This window comes from Leuresthes tenuis, unplaced genomic scaffold (assembly GCF_036924035.1).
Source record: "Leuresthes tenuis unplaced genomic scaffold, fLeuTen1.0.hap1 SCAF_1, whole genome shotgun sequence".
NCBI lineage: Eukaryota > Metazoa > Chordata > Actinopteri > Atheriniformes > Atherinopsidae > Leuresthes > Leuresthes tenuis.
The window spans coordinates 15544152-15562759 of NW_027325355.1; the positions used below are offsets into that span (position 1 = coordinate 15544152).

General features: G+C 43.7%; 1 protein-coding gene across 1 annotated transcript in view; it reads left to right on the top strand.

Annotated features, from left to right (window-relative positions):
- Positions 1 to 643: 643 nt before the first annotated feature.
- The window catches only part of LOC140293071 (fibronectin type III domain-containing protein 5b-like), a 30926-nt gene continuing 12961 nt past the window's right edge, over positions 644 to 18608 (top strand). Inside the window, exon 1 of the mRNA XM_072379509.1 lies at positions 644 to 1518. Coding sequence (XP_072235610.1) covers positions 1437 to 1518 — 82 coding nt within the window. The 5' untranslated portion in view covers positions 644 to 1436. The remainder of the gene's footprint in view (positions 1519 to 18608) is intronic.

The window sequence follows — 18608 nt, forward strand, 5'->3', positions numbered from 1 at the left end:
ACAGTGGAGATGCTTGGTTTTAATGCACAGCAGCACGTTTGGAGAAAACCAAACACAAGCATATCAGCACAAACACCTCAAAACCAACTGTCAAGCACGGTGGTGGAGGGCTGATGATATGGGCTTGTTTTGCAGCCACAGGACCTGGGGCCATTGAGTCCACCATGAAATCAGCTGTAAAGTATTGAGTCAAATGTGAGGCCATCGCTGTTAGGAAGAACAGAATATTATAACTTAAAGTTATTGTTGCTAAAGGTTTTCATAAACTGTTCCTGAAGCTTGGCTTAGATTTGGCCAAATAAATAATGGTGCAGTGTAATATATGCTGCGTTTTCATTTGTTTTACTCGTCCTCATATAAATTGACCAACATTTAAGACCTGGAAAGAACCATTTCCATGTTTCATGACACAAGTTGTGCTTTACTTTTCACACGACTGGAATGGAAATCGCGGTCAATTATTCATCCCAGGCTGAATGTAGCCAAACTGACGGGTGATGGAGAAATGGAGCTTCTAACCACGATGAATGCAAACCTCAGTCCGTTGTGAACACCCCACGTTTAATTTTGACACAAGTAACTGATGATCATCCAGTTTAAAATCGGTTCGGAGAACAGCGTGGCAGGTCGGTTTGGTCTCCTGTGAAGGCATCGACTCAGACTGAGCGAGGCGACACCTCATTATATAATCAACAGTTGGCTCTTCGGAGCGAACGAGGAATTCGGCGTGAAGAATTATTGCACCCCTTCTTTACCCCCCCTCCAGCGTGGACCTGCTGTGTGTGTGTTTGTTGGTCGACGTGCGGCTGACTGGAGGAGTCCACCACCGAAGCTCTTTGCAGACATTTTCTCTTCCTCCGGGCTTCACATACATTTAGCCAGACTAAACCAACCTGCCTGCCGCCCCCCGACTGGACGACAGAGACAACCCGCGTCGACTGCTTAAATATCTCCCTGTTATCTCTATGCTGTCATTTCTTTAAATGAACGCCAACGCTTCTTTGTAAGCGGTGTCGGCGTTTTTTTTTATTTATTTTTTTTGTTGTTTTTTTTGTAAGTCCGACGACCTTCCACCTGCTGAGAAGAAAGGCGCATTTATCCGCCTCCTCCTCTGGCATTTGACGCCACAAAGCCGAGGACAAGTGGAGCGGGTCGAACTACCTGTTAGCTTGAAGTGACCGAGCGGCGCGTGTCGCGTTCACACGGCGCTGTGATACCGCCGCCGCATACCTACTGACCTACTTTGTGTAAGTTGGAGTGCGGGTGGTGGTGTATTTGTGCCTGCGTTACAAGAACATGAACGAAACCGCGGTGACCCCGCGGGGAGACGTCCAGTAAAGCGCAGGAGAGTTGAAAGAAGCGAAGGGACGGAGAGGACAGGAGAGGGGAAGGTGTGCGGAAGAGCCAGAGGTGAGCGCGCGGACACGGAGGAGGTTATGACCGCGTCTCTTCACCTGGACCTCGGGCTGCTGCTGCTGCTGCTGGCCTGCTGGCGAACACCGAGAATGGTTGGAGGAAGTGAGTGACCGTTTTCCATATCTGACTTTGTATTATTATGTTTTCTCACATATAATGAAAATGAATGAAAGTTCTGTTCTGAAAAATAATTTAATTGTCTTTATTTCAAGTTTTTTTTTTTTCGTCTCTAGCAATGTTGATGTCTTCGCTTTGACATAAACGGCCCTCAATCCTCCGTGGCCATGACGCAATACACTCGTTTGTCACATCTTTTCAATGATAACTTAAGAAAAAGGTTCCCGAATGGGCCAGCTGTGCTCATTGGGGCGAAGTGTCTGACAGATTAAAAGCCAAACCACTGATTCTATGTAAAATCGTGGCACCAAAATGATGATGAAGCCAAATGGCCACAAACTGGTGCTAAATTGCTTCAAAGGTGTACTAAAAGAACATCAAAAGTAGCTGTAAAGATGTTCCATAAAGCAGCAGTGTCAGGAAATGACTCCATAGATTAACAAAACGACCGCAAAGGCACAAAAATGCTAGCAGTGATGTTCAAATTTCCACAATTAGGCAGAAAATGACCACCACAATGTGCAGATTCACCCCAAAGAGGCTCATAATGACCACAGTCCCATTCGAAATGACCACTGAGGAACAAAAATAGCGACGGAGACATACAAAACTACCACAAAAGGGCAAAAAAAGCATGTACTTGTCTGAAATGTGCCGTGTTTTCTGCATCGATACACGTCCAGGGATGGTCCGATCAAACACTGAAAGTGGTGCAAAGGCGACTTGTATGCCAGGCGGGATTTGTGGGGGGGCGGCGTGTGTGAATGCACGAAAAGACACAGCCATCGTTTTGGACTTTGACATTCCCTTTCAGTGGAGAGCGAGTTTGCCATTTGAAAAAAAACGTACAGCCTCTAAAGTGAGGGAGAAAACTGAAAGTGGTGCAGAAAACCGTCCCAATCCGCTTCCATTCACACTGTATCTGAAAAGGAAGCTGTCTGGCCTCTGCAACAGAGGACGGGTCTTTCGCTCAAACGGAGCCTGTTTTTCATCATCCAGAGCTTTAAGTACACGACAGCGGCGCAGCTTTACATTAATGTATCGCTTGGCGTGTCCACCTGTTTGAATTAAGCGAGTGTTTACGCCTTATATTTCAAGCTGACAAAGAGCTGTTGTGGAGCTGTCAAAACCTGAATTGATTGCCCATCAGGGGATTAGAATTCCAGCCCCCACTCTCTGATCTGGTTAATTAGCTGTCGCAGGAGCGCACTTAAATCACTGCTGGGCAGATTCCTCCTCTTTGGACGTTCACATGGGGCCTCAATGCAAAGCAGCCTTTGGCAAGCGGCGCCAAATCAACGCTCTTCTTCTTGGCTGAATAAGAAGAGGCGGCTAATCAGCACTCAGGGGGCTCTGTGTTGATTTATACAATGATGTCGGGGCTTTATGTTCCCCCACGTGGCCTCCACCCCCCCCTTCTCGTGTCATAACCTGGTTCATCGTTCCCGCAGCTCGACATGCCGCCGCTCTCTGCCACCTATTGAGTTTAAATGGTTTTGATTATTGTGATGACAACGCGCTCTCCCCTGTACTGTCGGAGAGATTCATCTTGGAGCTCTCCTTGCAGCACAGCAGTACAGGATGGAATCCTGTCTCCTCTCAAAGGATCGCATCATAAATTTTAAAGCAACAGGTGCAAAGACAGACTGAGAGCCTCCCAGCAGGCCTTAGCTTTGAATAAAAGTTTTTACTAAATAATGAATGAGCATCAGGTGATGTTGTGCTCCAGCACCAAGCTGAAACTCAATTAGTCTGAATTCTTAATAAGACTTTACCTTCAATTAGACTATAAATAACCAGTTACTTTATCGTCCATGGTATAACTCTTGCTGCTGAAAAATCGATGTAATTATCTTGCAGGTTGTGTGTGTGAGTGTGTATGTGTGTGTGTGTGTATCTAAAACAGGTCTAATTTTTCAGAAAAATATTTCTTCAAACTTCAAAGAAAAAAGAATCTTTGTGTAGCTGATCTTTCTGGTAAAACGGTGCCTTGCAAAAGTCTTGAGCCATCCCTCGATTCTTTTTTTTTTTACTGCCAGGAAATAGGTTCTGCAGTTGTTATATAAAAAAGGAATCCAGTATATGAGCCAAACACCGAGTTTGCACATTTTTGACGAACTTAAAAGTCACCAGATTTATTCTTCAACACACTTTGAACCCTCTTCGACAGGCTTTCTGTCATTTCTTTCAGTGGTCTTCAGGGATAGTTCTCCAGGCTTCTTGAAGGATATCCCAAAGCTCTTCTTTGGATGTTGGCTCTTGGGAGGATTCATCCCTCCTTGTGTCATATAGCACAGCTCAGCCTTTTCTCCCTGTTTCCCTTCCTTAAGGATGGCTTCTTGACAGCCATCCTTCCATAGAGACCATCTCTGATGAGGCTTCAGTGAGAAGTGGATCCACTGAAGGTCCAGATGCGTCTCTCAGCTCCTGTGTCAGGTCTTTTTTCCCTTTTCTTCAGGACGTCACCTTCTGATCCTGTTCATCTGCTTTAATTTCTTTTGTTTTCCATCCAATTTTGTCAGTTCAGTTTGTTTCTTTAAGCCTGTCTAAGTTTTGTCCAGTGCTCTCCACAGTTTTGTCTTTTGAAGACAAACTGCATGCCCAGGTGTGTCACGTTTTCAGCTAATCGCTCTTTTAGCAATCATATTCTCGGCGCAAAAGGTTCTGTCAGTGTCAAACCGTGTTATCTTTGGGATTTGTCAGAGACGCAGCGAAAGAAATGGGAACAAATGATGTGTCTTTGCGACAGGCTGCCAGTAACAAAGACCACCATTTGAAATGATTTATTGGCAAAGATATGGAAGCAAACAAAACGCATTCTTCTGAAGATAGTCCTGGACTGAAAATGCGTGGGGGGGAAAAAACCGTCAAACTGTCTAAAGAATAACTTTGAAAGACCTTCAGACAGCTTTGAGAACTATTGCTCAAGACCACTTTAAAAGCTGACAAGAAAGTCTGGCTACTTGGATGCGAAATATGAAGAAATGAGAGGCGGATCGACACTTTGAACGGCACTGTTTGCCTTTTTTAAATGTCTGTCAAGGACTGCATAATTAGTTATGCTAATAAATGCTATCATTATAATGAAAACAGCAATGTCAGGCTTTTATGTGTCTAAGTTTGCAAACATTAGTGGCGAATAATTAGGTTGGGTCTCTATTAACAGCTTCTGGAAGACCAATCTAAGCTGTGTAAAACAGCTTAGATTTTATTACATGTTTCCACAACTCCCGTGCGCCGCAAAAGGCCGTGAGCTCGGCTCCAAAAAGCAGGCAGGAGCTGAGTACTTAGAATTATCTTTAGAATTAGGTGAAAGCTGTTCGACAGGGTCGGGAAGGAGAACAAAGGCAAAATCCCAACATATGTGCGGCGTGTAGTGATCATAAAAATGCACCAGCTGCGGTGCACAGGAGGTCTTTATTGAAAAGCAGCGGGCTAAAGTGCTTTACATTCCTGCAGGGAAGCCTCTTAATCTGCTCCGTGCCGCCTCCCATCACTGCTCCGCTCACTGTTGACTGTCACCGTTTTTTTTTTTTTGTTTTTTTTTCCTGTGGCAACCTGACGAGTTGATTATGCCCCCTCCTCAGCTATCTTCTGCTGCTTTTCGGATTTGCTGCATCACTGCTGTGCTGCTAAAACATTAAGCAGTAGGAAATCCTTTGGTGGGACATGACTCTAAATGACCAGCCGAGGGCAAATTAAAATTCTCTGCCGATTGCTTGGCGTTTGAGTGCAGAAATGCTGTTGTTTAATGAGTTTGGACATTAATAAAAAAATAAGTAACTTTCAGTGGACTTAAAGACTCAAAAACCTTGTCATATTCTCACATTCAGAGGTGTGCTGGACTCGGGGACAAAGTATAACTGTTACAAACTCGAACAGCTGTTTTGACGCTAACAAAATCGCTAAGTTCCAAAAGAAGACCACCAGAAATTAGACGAGCATGAAGAGAAAGAAAATGACTTGAATCCACCAACAGAATGCACCTAAAGTGGCTCAGAATGACCACAAAAATAAACAAAATAACCATAAAGCTCAAAAAAATTGCCACAAAGATGAAAAGAATTCCAAGAAAGATGCTCAAAAAGCTCATTGAGGTGATCAAAATTGCTACAAAGTCAATAAAGGGGCCACATAAAGGCACAAAATCGCCCCGAGAGTCTCAATAAAAGACACGAGATGATCCCAAAGCGAATAGCAAACGACTATAAAAAAAAAAAAGTCTACAAAATTTACTACAAAGAGAAACAAATGACCTCAAAGACTGACACAATGCTTTTGCCTTGCTCTTACATAAGGACCGAGGGCTGTATTATCTGTCCAGGGGCCTAATATTTCATAACCCACTAAAAGAAGATCAGACGGCATATTTCATCAGCATGCATAGGTTGTTGGTGTATCAAAACGCACGCACACACTCACACACACACACGTGCATAGACATCCATCCATCTCAGAAAGTGGTCGGAGCCATTAGCCAGATTAGGCTGTCTGAGTTTATCAGCAAACTGTTACATCACCGTGATTTACAGTCAGCTGTCCGGCTCCACAGTCGTACGTAACCGAGGAGCAAGGTAAACAGTGACAGTCACCAGGCTGCTTTTGTCACTGCAGTATCGCTGGGGGCTGCAGAGAAGAACAGAGTTGGATTTGACAGGAAAATGCACATGTGGGGCAGGCTTTTGTTAGAGTCATAGAGCAAAAAACTAAGTGTTGTGTTGGAGAGATGAATCCACCGAGAGTGTGATGCTGTTGGGATCTCGCTGAAAAATAAGCTATTAGAAATGCACGGTCAGGCAAAAAATATCCAAACGTCAAGTCAGATTTTCTTCATCATTAACAGGGGTTTTTTTGTACCTTCACACTCAAATTCTGAGGGGGTTGACTGAGATGAGCCAGTTTCACTCTTCACCCAGGTATACGAGTGAGTTTGACCAAGTGAGGTGACACAAGGCTCTATTCTGGGACTGGCTAAATTTTGGCAAGCAGGGCTCCAGTCCAGCAATGATTGCTAGATTAATTTAGGTTTTGGGTCAGTTTTTTTGGACAGGTAATGGGTTAGATGTTGTGACCTAAAGTCGGGCAAGATGGAGATATGGTTCAGTTTCAGAACCCAGACTGACATTTATGCAGCCAAACTCCTATGCAGGAGACCCTTAGGGGTAGGGTGAGAGCTGGAGGTGGTGGCAGGGGATTTCCGCTTGGACCTTTACTCCCACAACCTGGGTCCGGGTTAAGTTATAGAAAAGGGATGGATGCTTTAAAGGTTACTTAGAGTTTAGTGATCGTTTATACCCAAAAATTTGGCTTCAAAGATGGGATTTCCCAATTTGGTGTCCGTTAGAAGATCAAATAATTCTTGAAAAGTTCTGCCCCCACTCTTGTACAAAAAGATTTTTCCTTTTTCCTTTCACTTAAGGGTTTTCACAGCTGGTTATTGCAGTTTTACACCAAATTTAATTGGAAATTAAGGACACGTGCTGTTGTGGGCTCAATCAAATACCAATAAAATGAAATCAAATGAAAACCCAACAGCCTCGGCCAGGAGGCTTAAAATGGACCTTTGAGAGAAACGGAAACCCAAAACACGCCCATCAATATGCTTCAACGACTGCAGTGATGATCACAGCCCAACTCCCAAATACAGATGTTTCCTCTTCAGCTTATCCTAAGATATTTTGGACAAGCTGAAAACAAAAGTCAGCAACCTTTGACCTCAGGATACAAAGAATCTGGAGAAGAGGAGGATTCCTTATGGATGACTCATCTTGGATCCTCTGCTGTGAGTTCTCTAAGGACTTAAAGCTGTTATTAAAGCAAAAAGATCATGATAATAAACTAAGGATTGCAAATGACTGTAGCACACATATCGTTGAGGAAAAAGCATTTTGTTTCATGATGATTGAATCGTGTCGATTCAATTGAAGGTTAGTTTGTTTGTATATTGATGAAAGTTCATAATGGGATTTCATTGGTACACCAAAATGATTTGGCATCCTTTTTGCCACATGTTCATCCAAGGTAACCTCAGCAAATAGTGGCTTTCAGGCAAAGCTGAAGCACAGCAGAGAGGGACGAGGAGGGGCTTAGTCCTATTTGCTAAAATTGTTTTAAACTGCCCACAGTTACTAAGCTCCAATTTAGGAAGCAAAACAGACTGAGTTACAGAATTCTTCTGACTCAGACTTTTGAATTCAGCCTTTTTTTTTTGTTAATGGGGGAAGTTTTTATTCTAATTTTAAGATGATAGACCTTGTAGGAGATCCGTGGGCATGTTCCTGTTAAGCAGACTGAAACTAGTTCTGGAGGATTGGTGTTCTGTTTGTGTAGCTTTAACAGGCTGAAAGGAGACAGTGAACATGTTGACATTGTCAGCATGTCGTATCCCTTCTAAAAACTGCAAACACAATGCTGAAAATCCGTAGTTTATCATATCGGTGCCTTGTGTTGCCCGTCGCGTGTTGAGTTAGTGTTTTAGAACATCGTGGCCACAAAGGTTTAATTGAAAAACCCATTCGGATGGGAATGTGTCTTTTAAAATCTTTACTAAATTAAAAATGAACGATTAGAAATCTGTCATATTCAAAGCTGTCTAAAATACGAAGGAGGAATGAGGACACGGGAGAACAGTGTGTTCTAATATCCATCTGAACTTCTATATTTCATCCTTCTGTCGATATCCACATTCTGCTCCTCTTCCACACTCCCAGCCTTTTCCCTTTTTTTCCTCCTTGCCCTATCCATCTCTCTTTGCCCTTCGTCCGTCTTTTCCCTCGAAACCAAAAGATTGAAAATCGCCATCTCTTGATATCTGCCACAGATAATTGCTCTCTTCCCTCGGCCTCCATCTCCCCCCCCCCACTTTTCTGACTCATTCATCCCTCGCTCTGTCATATTCCTGTCGTCTTTCATCTACCTCTTCCTCATCTCGGTCTCTTTTTTTTCCCCCTGTCTTCCTGACTCCATCTAAGCCCCCCCCCCTCATGTCCTCTCCTGGTGTGTGTGTAATGTAATTGCAGAAGTACATTCGGCGTTATGAGCAGCCCATTGCAGCGCTGGCAGATGAAAGCAGGTGGGATTTAGCAGCCGTAACGTGATGGGATTTCTGGGGGCTCACGGCTGTCATTGGTAGAGACAAGGAAACATGACTCTGGGTGTATGTCTCTGTGGAGTGTGTTGGAGCAGGATGTTCTCATATTGATTATTTTCATTATTTGTACACTCGTTTGTGTGCTTCTTGTCCTCTGTTCTCCATGAAATCCCCCTGTGGCGGCATTATGAGGGAAACACAGTTGGCTCAAAAATAAGTTTTTTTTTTTCTTTTTTTCCCCAGTTCAGTATGGAAGAACTTGATGTGGTTCCAACAGATTTCAAATAAGTATTTGCTGATATCTTCACCGGAAAGCTCTGGTCCAGAGATGCAGAGCCAAAAACCAAATGAAGGTATAGCAGTGTATAATACTTTGAATCAATAGATTAATTGGGTAAGTGTTCGGATGATTATGCGGTTAAGCTGGGCCAGATGTTGTGCACTTGCCAAACCAGCTGTGTGCAGCTTCTTGATGATATTTAGGAAAGCTCTTTGGACGGTAGATTTACATAAACCTGGGAAAATGTAGGTGTCATTCAGACTAAAATGGGACTTTTCAAATGCAGATAACCGAAACGCTCGTAAATTGAATTTCTCAAACTCGGACGAACACTGGAAATCAGATGTCTCTGCATGTTCAATGGGACTCGAGCCTCTATTGATAAGTAAAAGAGCTTTGATCTAAAAGTAAGAGAGGTCGAAACGCAGAATAAGCCAGGACAAATGGAGAATAGCCACGTGGAATGACAATAATCACCGCTGAACATGGTACCAGTTAGCCGCCAGCTAAATGCTGGCTGGTGGTTTTGGTTGGCATGTTACAGGCCAACTGTGCAGTCTCACATCGATTGTCACCATTTTTGTTTCTAGGGCAACCTGACGAGTTGACGATTACGCCCCCTCCCCAACTTTCCCCTGCTGGCGGGTTTTCGGATTTGCTGCATCACTGCTGTGCTGCTGCTCAAACATTAGGCAGTGGGAAATCATTTGTCAGAGGCCCAATACTAACGAACTGAAAGGGGACAGAGACGAGGACAGTACTTTAAAATTATTTTCTAAATAACAGATTATTTTCATTCCTAAACCTAACCAAGAAGTTTCGTGCATCAACCTCTAACCAAAGTCTCAAATTAAGTCTTATGTTGGGTCCAACCGGCCATCGTTCCTTTTTCCTAGGAAAGCAGTGTATCCACCACAGCACAGCCAGCAGTTATTGACTTTCTATTGTTTTTTTTTTGCTTTTGGGCCATCAATATGCTTTTTTGACACTGTAGACTGAGCATTAAACATCCAGTTCAGTTGCTGTTAAGTCTGCACAAATAGCAGTTTGTGTGGTTTTGTTTTTTTTCCACGGATTTCATAAAGCCCCTCTGATGTAGACGCATGTTTGCCTCCATTTCCACCACCTGGAGTTAATTCCCGCCCTTTTGCGTCTTTGCAGGGATGTTTCATGTAATCACCGTACCTCCTAAAGTCTGCTTTCCAGTTCATCTGAAGAAAATAAAATGAAATCTCTGCAGCCAAATGGCTCTCGCACACGCTTGTAATGCTTAAGCTTTCGCACAGTTTGGGTCTTTTAGAATCTAATCCCTGAAATGGTCTCAGATGTGTAAAAATTCTGCACCCAGAAGTCCCATTTCATGTCCCATCTTCAGTCAACAAAAAGAGAGGGAGCTTTGTTCTGCAGCCACTGTTTCTCCCTCCTCGATGTACTTATAGTGGAAGGTTTCTGTCAGAAAGGAGACACGGTTGGCCTGTTTTCTACGCCCACAGAAACAGAAAATAGACCTGCCGCTAAAGGACACCACGGATAGACTCACAATTGCTGCTTTTCCTCTCCACCTTGCTCTGCTTTCCGCTCAGTCCACCTAAAGATGCAAGATGCAGCAGGTTTTTTAATCCTTCCACTTCAGCTGTCGGAGGACACTTTGGAAAATGTAGGAAGTCTGACAGAACCATTACAGATTGATGTTCCCTTGCAGGCAGGACGGTGTTAGTCCAGGAGGGAGCTGGGGATGACTGGCTTGTTAGCCTGAGATAGAGCTCAACTTTCATGGTTGTACTTCACGGAGCTTTCTGTTTAGAATTACGCCAAACTCTTTTCAGCCTGTCACTGAATACTTGGAGAGTTTATGTCAGCTCTGCTGCCTACACCGTGGTGTAAATAAGCTGCTCTCTTCCTCTGTGTTTACAGCGATAGAATGAGATGCCATTTTTGTCCTTTTTTTTTTAGTCATTCACCGAATGAATGGGCGTCTCGTGGGCAATTACAAATAAAGAGTAGTCTAGTCAGTCGAGGCAACTGGAAAAACAAAAGCTGTGCTTCTTGAAAAGCAAATGCATTGCTATTTTTGTGACGACGAATGCATTCTTCACCTGATTAATATGTTGTATAACAAAGGTTCTGTCAGAAAAATTCTCTCAAAATTAGGCTCAGTCGCTGGATATAATTAACACAAAACATTTATTTCTTGCAAGAAAGAGAGAAGTCCGCGCAACCTGCCAGGAAGCTGGCTCAGAGGTGTCTGACTAACAAAATGGTACTATTGCTATTTATATCGTTTGTTTGCTGGCCACACAGTGTTAAGGGAAAAGGACATTACTGGCCACACAATGTTAAGGGAAAAGGACATTACTGGCCACACAATGTTAAGGGAAAAGGACATTACTGGCCACAAAATGTTAAGTGAAAAGGACATTACTGGCCACACAGTGTTAAGGGAAAAGGACATTACTGGCCACACAATGTTAAGGGAAAAGGACATTACTAGCCACACAGTGTTAAGGGGAAAGGACATTACTGGCCACACAGTGTTAAGGGAAAAGGACATTACTAGCCACACAGTGTTAAGGGGAAAGGACATTACTGGCCACACAGTGTTAAGGGAAAAGGACATTACTGGCCACACAATGTTAAGGGAAAAGGACATTACTGGCCACACAATGTTAAGGGAAAAGGACATTACTAGCCACACAGTGTTAAGGGGAAAGGACATTACTGGCCACACAGTGTTAAGGGAAAAGGACATTACTGGCCACGCAATGTTAAGGGAAAAGGACATTACTGGCCACGCTATGTTAAGGGAAAAGGACATTACTGGCCACACAATGTTAAGGGAAAAGGACATTACTGGCCACAGAATGTTAAGGGGAAAGGACATTACTGGCCACGCAATGTTAAGGGAAAAGGACATTACTGGCCACAGAATGTTAAGGGAAAAGGACATTACTGGCCACACAATGTTAAGGGAAAAGGACATTACTGGCCACACAATGTTAAGGGAAAAGGACATTACTGGCCACACAATGTTAAGGGAAAAGGACATTACTGGCCACAGAATGTTAAGGGAAAAGGACATTACTGGCCACACAATGTTAAGGGAAAAGGACATTACTGGCCACACAATGTTAAGTGAAAAGGACATTACTGGCCACACAGTGTTAAGGGAAAAGGACATTACTGGCCACGCAATGTTAAGGGAAAAGGACATTACTAGCCACACAGTGTTAAGGGGAAAGGACATTACTGGCCACACAGTGTTAAGGGAAAAGGACATTACTAGCCACACAGTGTTAAGGGGAAAGGACATTACTGGCCACACAGTGTTAAGGGAAAAGGACACTACTGGCCACACAGTGTTAAGGGAAAAGGACATTACTGGCCACACAATGTTAAGGGAAAAGGACATTACTGGCCACACAGTGTTAAGGGAAAAGGACATTACTGGCCACACAATGTTAAGGGAAAAGGACATTACTGGCCACACAGTGTTAAGGGGAAAGGACATTACTGGCCACACAGTGTTAAGGGAAAAGGACATTACTGGCCACACAGTGTTAAGGGAAAAGGACATTACTGGCCACGCATTGTTAAGGGAAAAGGACATTACTGGCCACGCTATGTTAAGGGGAAAGGACATTACTGGCCACGCAATGTTAAGGGGAAAGGACATTACTGGCCACAGAATGTTAAGGGAAAAGGACATTACTGGCCACAGAATGTTAAGGGGAAAGGACATTACTGGCCACGCAATGTTAAGGGAAAAGGACATTACTGGCCACAGAATGTTAAGGGAAAAGGACATTACTAGCCACACAGTGTTAAGGGGAAAGGACATTACTGACCACACAGTGTTAAGGGAAAAGGACATTACTGGCCACACAGTGTTAAGGGAAAAGGACATTACTGGCCACACATTGTTAAGGGAAAAGGACATTACTGGCCACACAATGTTAAGGGAAAAGGACATTACTGGCCACGCTATGTTAAGGGAAAAGGACATTACTGGCCACGCAATGTTAAGGGAAAAGGACATTACTGGCCACGCAATGTTAAGGGAAAAGGACATTACTGGCCACACAATGTTAAGGGAAAAGGACATTACTGGCCACGCTATGTTAAGGGAAAAGGACATTACTGGCCACACAGTGTTAAGGGAAAAGGACATTACTGGCCACAGAATGTTAAGGGGAAAGGACATTACAGGCCACGCAATGTTAAGGGAAAAGGACATTACTGGCCACGCAATGTTAAGGGGAAAGGACATTACTGGCCACGCAATGTTAAGGGGAAAGGACATTACTGGCCACAGAATGTTAAGGGAAAAGGACATTACTGGCCACAGAATGTTAAGGGGAAAGGACATTACTGGCCACGCAATGTTAAGGGAAAAGGACATTACTGGCCACAGAATGTTAAGGGGAAAGGACATTACTGGCCACGCAATGTTAAGGGAAAAGGACATTACTGGCCACGCAATGTTAAGGGGAAAGGACATTACTGGCCACGCAATGTTAAGGGGAAAGGACATTACTGGCCACAGAATGTTAAGGGAAAAGGACATTACTGGCCACAGAATGTTAAGGGGAAAGGACATTACTGGCCACGCAATGTTAAGGGAAAAGGACATTACTGGCCACAGAATGTTAAGGGGAAAGGACATTACTGGCCACGCAATGTTAAGGGAAAAGGACATTACTGGCCACGCAATGTTAAGGGAAAAGGACATTACTGGCCACACAATGTTAAGGGAAAAGGACATTACTAGCCACACAGTGTTAAGGGGAAAGGACATTACTGACCACACAGTGTTAAGGGAAAAGGACATTACTGGCCACACAATGTTAAGGGAAAAGGACATTACTAGCCACACAGTGTTAAGGGGAAAGGACATTACTGGCCACACAGTGTTAAGGGAAAAGGACATTACTGGCCACACATTGTTAAGGGAAAAGGACATTACTGGCCACACAATGTTAAGGGAAAAGGACATTACTGGCCACGCTATGTTAAGGGAAAAGGACATTACTGGCCACGCAATGTTAAGGGAAAAGGACATTACTGGCCACGCAATGTTAAGGGAAAAGGACATTACTGGCCACGCAATGTTAAGGGAAAAGGACATTACTGGCCACACAATGTTAAGGGAAAAGGACATTACTGGCCACGCTATGTTAAGGGAAAAGGACATTACTGGCCACACAGTGTTAAGGGAAAAGGACATTACTGGCCACAGAATGTTAAGGGGAAAGGACATTACAGGCCACGCAATGTTAAGGGAAAAGGACATTACTGGCCACGCAATGTTAAGGGGAAAGGACATTACTGGCCACGCAATGTTAAGGGGAAAGGACATTACTGGCCACAGAATGTTAAGGGAAAAGGACATTACTGGCCACAGAATGTTAAGGGGAAATGACATTACTGGCCACGCAATGTTAAGGGAAAAGGACATTACTGGCCACACAATGTTAAGGGAAAAGGACATTACTGGCCACAGAATGTTAAGGGAAAAGGACATTACTGGCCACGCAATGTTAAGGGGAAAGGACATTACTGGCCACAGAATGTTAAGGGAAAAGGACATTACTGGCCACAGAATGTTAAGGGGAAAGGACATTACTGGCCACGCAATGTTAAGGGAAAAGGACATTACTGGCCACAGAATGTTAAGGGAAAAGGACATTACTAGCCACACAGTGTTAAGGGGAAAGGACATTACTGACCACACAGTGTTAAGGGAAAAGGACATTACTGGCCACACAATGTTAAGGGAAAAGGACATTACTAGCCACACAGTGTTAAGGGGAAAGGACATTACTGGCCACACAGTGTTAAGGGAAAAGGACATTACTGGCCACACATTGTTAAGGGAAAAGTACATTACTGGCCACACAATGTTAAGGGAAAAGGACATTACTGGCCACGCTATGTTAAGGGAAAAGGACATTACTGGCCACGCAATGTTAATGGAAAAGGACATTACTGGCCACGCAATGTTAAGGGAAAAGGACATTACTGGCCACGCAATGTTAAGGGAAAAGGACATTACTGGCCACACAATGTTAAGGGAAAAGGACATTACTGGCCACGCTATGTTAAGGGAAAAGGACATTACTGGCCACACAGTGTTAAGGGAAAAGGACATTGCTGGCCACAGAATGTTAAGGGGAAAGGACATTACAGGCCACGCAATGTTAAGGGAAAAGGACATTACTGGCCACGCAATGTTAAGGGGAAAGGACATTACTGGCCACGCAATGTTAAGGGGAAAGGACATTACTGGCCACAGAATGTTAAGGGAAAAGGACATTACTGGCCACAGAATGTTAAGGGGAAATGACATTACTGGCCACAGAATGTTAAGGGGAAAGGACATTACTGGCCACGCAATGTTAAGGGAAAAGGACATTACTGGCCACGCAATGTTAAGGGAAAAGGACATTACTGGCCACGCAATGTTAAGGGAAAAGGACATTACTGGCCACAGAATGTTAAGGGAAAAGGACATTACTGGCCACAGAATGTTAAGGGAAAAGGACATTACTGGCCACAGAATGTTAAGGGAAAAGGACATTACTGGCCACAGAATGTTAAGGGAAAAGGACATTACTGGCCACAGAATGTTAAGGGAAAAGGACATTACTGGCCACAGAATGTTAAGGGAAAAGGACATTACTGGCCACAGAATGTTAAGGGGAAAGGACATTACTGGCCACGCAATGTTAAGGGAAAAGGACATTACTGGCCACAGAATGTTAAGGGAAAAGGACATAACTGGCCACGCAATGTTAAGGGAAAAGGACATTACTGGCCACGCAATGTTAAGGGAAAAGGACATTACTGGCCACGCAATGTTAAGGGAAAAGGACATTACTGGCCACAGAATGTTAAGGGAAAAGGACATTACTGGCCACAGAATGTTAAGGGAAAAGGACATTACTGGCCACGCAATGTTAAGGGAAAAGGACATTACTGGCCACGCAATGTTAAGGGAAAAGGACATTACTGGCCACAGAATGTTAAGGGAAAAGGACATTACTGGCCACACAATGTTTAGGGGAAAGGACATTACTGGCCACACAATGTTATGGGACGAGCCATTCAGTGTTATGGGAAAACGACTTAGACAGTCAAAAACAATTTTTCTTGCTACACAGTGTTATGAGAATCAAAAGACAGTTGGAGGCCTCCCCCCATCACAGAAACTCTTATTCTTGCAGCTTTTCTCATAGTAAAGCTATATGACTGTCATTTTTCGAACATATCCCTCCTGTTTATGCTATGAGGAAAGAAAAACAAAACACCGTAAAAACTCTGCATCTTGTACAACATTTTAAATGTCATTTTAATTCATTAACATTGACATTTTCCACTGTTCGCAGTGCATAGGAGCGAAAAACCCATTTGTTGTATTTTTACGGGAAAATTTTCCTATGGCCCCATTCTCACCGAAAAATGAGGCCAGTATCTGATAGAGACTTTTTTGCAAACTTCTGACACACCAGAGTCGGATCAATCTTCCTCCTCAGCTAAAGTTTTCAGAAAGCAGCGCTCGGCATGTTTTGTTTTGTTAGGGTAACCCTAACCCTTAAGAAATGATGTCCGACATACTTTATTACATTAAAAAACCCTGAGGAAATGGCCTCCTGAGACACTCTTTCCCCTCGTAGTCTTCTCCTGCTCTTATGGCCATCAGTTATTTCAATATTCCGAGGGCAGGGGAGCTGCTCTGAGGACTCCACAGCTGTTGATCGTTAGGGCAAGGATTATTAGGAAATCTTTTCTTAATCTGGGCTTCCCCAACACTTCCCCCAGCCATGAATAAAATGTGCAAAATATCAGCGCTAAACCAGATTGAGTGTCTTTGATGTTCTCCTGCACAGAGCATGGACGAGAACTCAGAATCTCAGCATTTTAATTTCCTCTTTTTTTTTCTCCCTCTCTCTCTTTTCAAAGCCTTGATGTCCTAATTGGCTTCAGTGCAGGCGTCTTTTCCCCTTTTCCTCCACACAAACACACGCGGATGCACGCGTTTGCATTGTGCAGATATTAATTGCCTGCTGCAGTCGGTGAAACGGAGCGGGAATGCGCGGCGCCATCCCCGTTCCAGCCTGAAAGAAGTCGCAGAAGCTGAAGTGGATGAACTGGACGTGTCAATAAATACTGACTCGCAGTGAAAATCAAGTGATTGATTAGATGTTATGTCGTCGGCAAGAGGAAAGTCAAGAGAAGGGCGCCCACTTCTCTCCGTCCTTATCCATCCTTTCTTTCCTTCTGGGTTTTGTCTTATTTTGTCTTTAGTTTGTCTTCTTCCTTTCTGCGATTTTGGCTCTCAGTCATACTTTCTTTTGGTCTTTTCCCGTTACTAAGGGTGACATCTACTTATAGTTTGCAACTGGAGCAAACTTAGTCCCTGAAAGATGTGATCACTCAATGTTATTCTTTCCTCAAGGATAGAGGGGGTATCACCTGACTAAGGTTCCAAGGGGCAGGGCGGAGCCAGGAGTCCGTTTGACCACGGGGACCAATGGCAATCGGCTCATCCTGACGGGTAAAGGCTGAAGGAGGGTGGGCTTCTGGAGCCGTGAGCCAAAACAACCGTCAACCTTCGCAACACAGCTTTGAACCGATTGGGACGGGTCCCGGGTTGCCATGCATCCAGGGTCCAGCAAGCAACCTTATGTCGCTTCGTGTCTACTTTCAAGGCTCAGTTAATTAGTCCTTTTATAGTTTGAACTGACTTGATTTTAATTCATGGGTTCTAACTTGTGTTTTTATGACGTGTGCCACTTTATTATGTTGTCATTGTCAATTTTGTGCGAAGCTCTTTGACCGATCTGCCTGTCGGGGTGGAGCTGTGTGAATAAATCTGAGATGGATGCTGTATAAAATACTGTATTTTTATTGAGCACTTATTTCACACTCAGCGGCCTGTATGTTGAGTCATGACCAAGGCAAAGGCAGAGTTAGCATTGGGGCTGTAGCATCCTTTTTCCTGTCTGTGCCACAGGAGAAAACACCTAGTTTCTTTTTTTAATAAACTGATACAACATTCTCCAACACCTGCTCTACATAAAACTTCTCGAACAGTTAGATTTTGTTTTTTTTGTGGTTCTTTTCAACATAACACGGAAACACTGTAGATTTCCCTGAAAACTGTTATTTTCCCAGAGATGCGGACGTTGTGGAGGTCCATAGATTCATAGCTGGCTGTTTTCCTCATTGCTGCTTTTATTAACATGTTCGCCTTTTTCATTTTGCCTTCCTCGCTTGCTCGCGACAGTATTTCTGCTTTCTTGTCCTTGAATGAGATGTTTTATTTTCGCCTTCCAGTCTAAAAGCTTTGTCCTTTTTGTTACTATAATCTATTATACTATCAAATTTTTACTTAACCGAAACCTCTCTCCACCTCATCGCAAATTGAATTTCGATTTTTCTTTGTCAAAAAGCAAACGGCAACAAGTTTCAGTGGCGTTCGCAGCGTTTCCTGATGGAAAACTACCACGGAATAAACCCCGCTCTCTCGTAGCAGCCCCCTCTGTCAGTCTTGACCTCCCCCCGGAGAATCATTTAGATTAATGTGTTGGAACAGTGCGTTGTTGCACATTTGCATTAATCTAAATCACAGTCAAGGACACCCATGCTCTCAAAAGCAACTTTCAGGCAGTTTGTCAATTTATCAGCCTTTTTTTGTCCGAATCC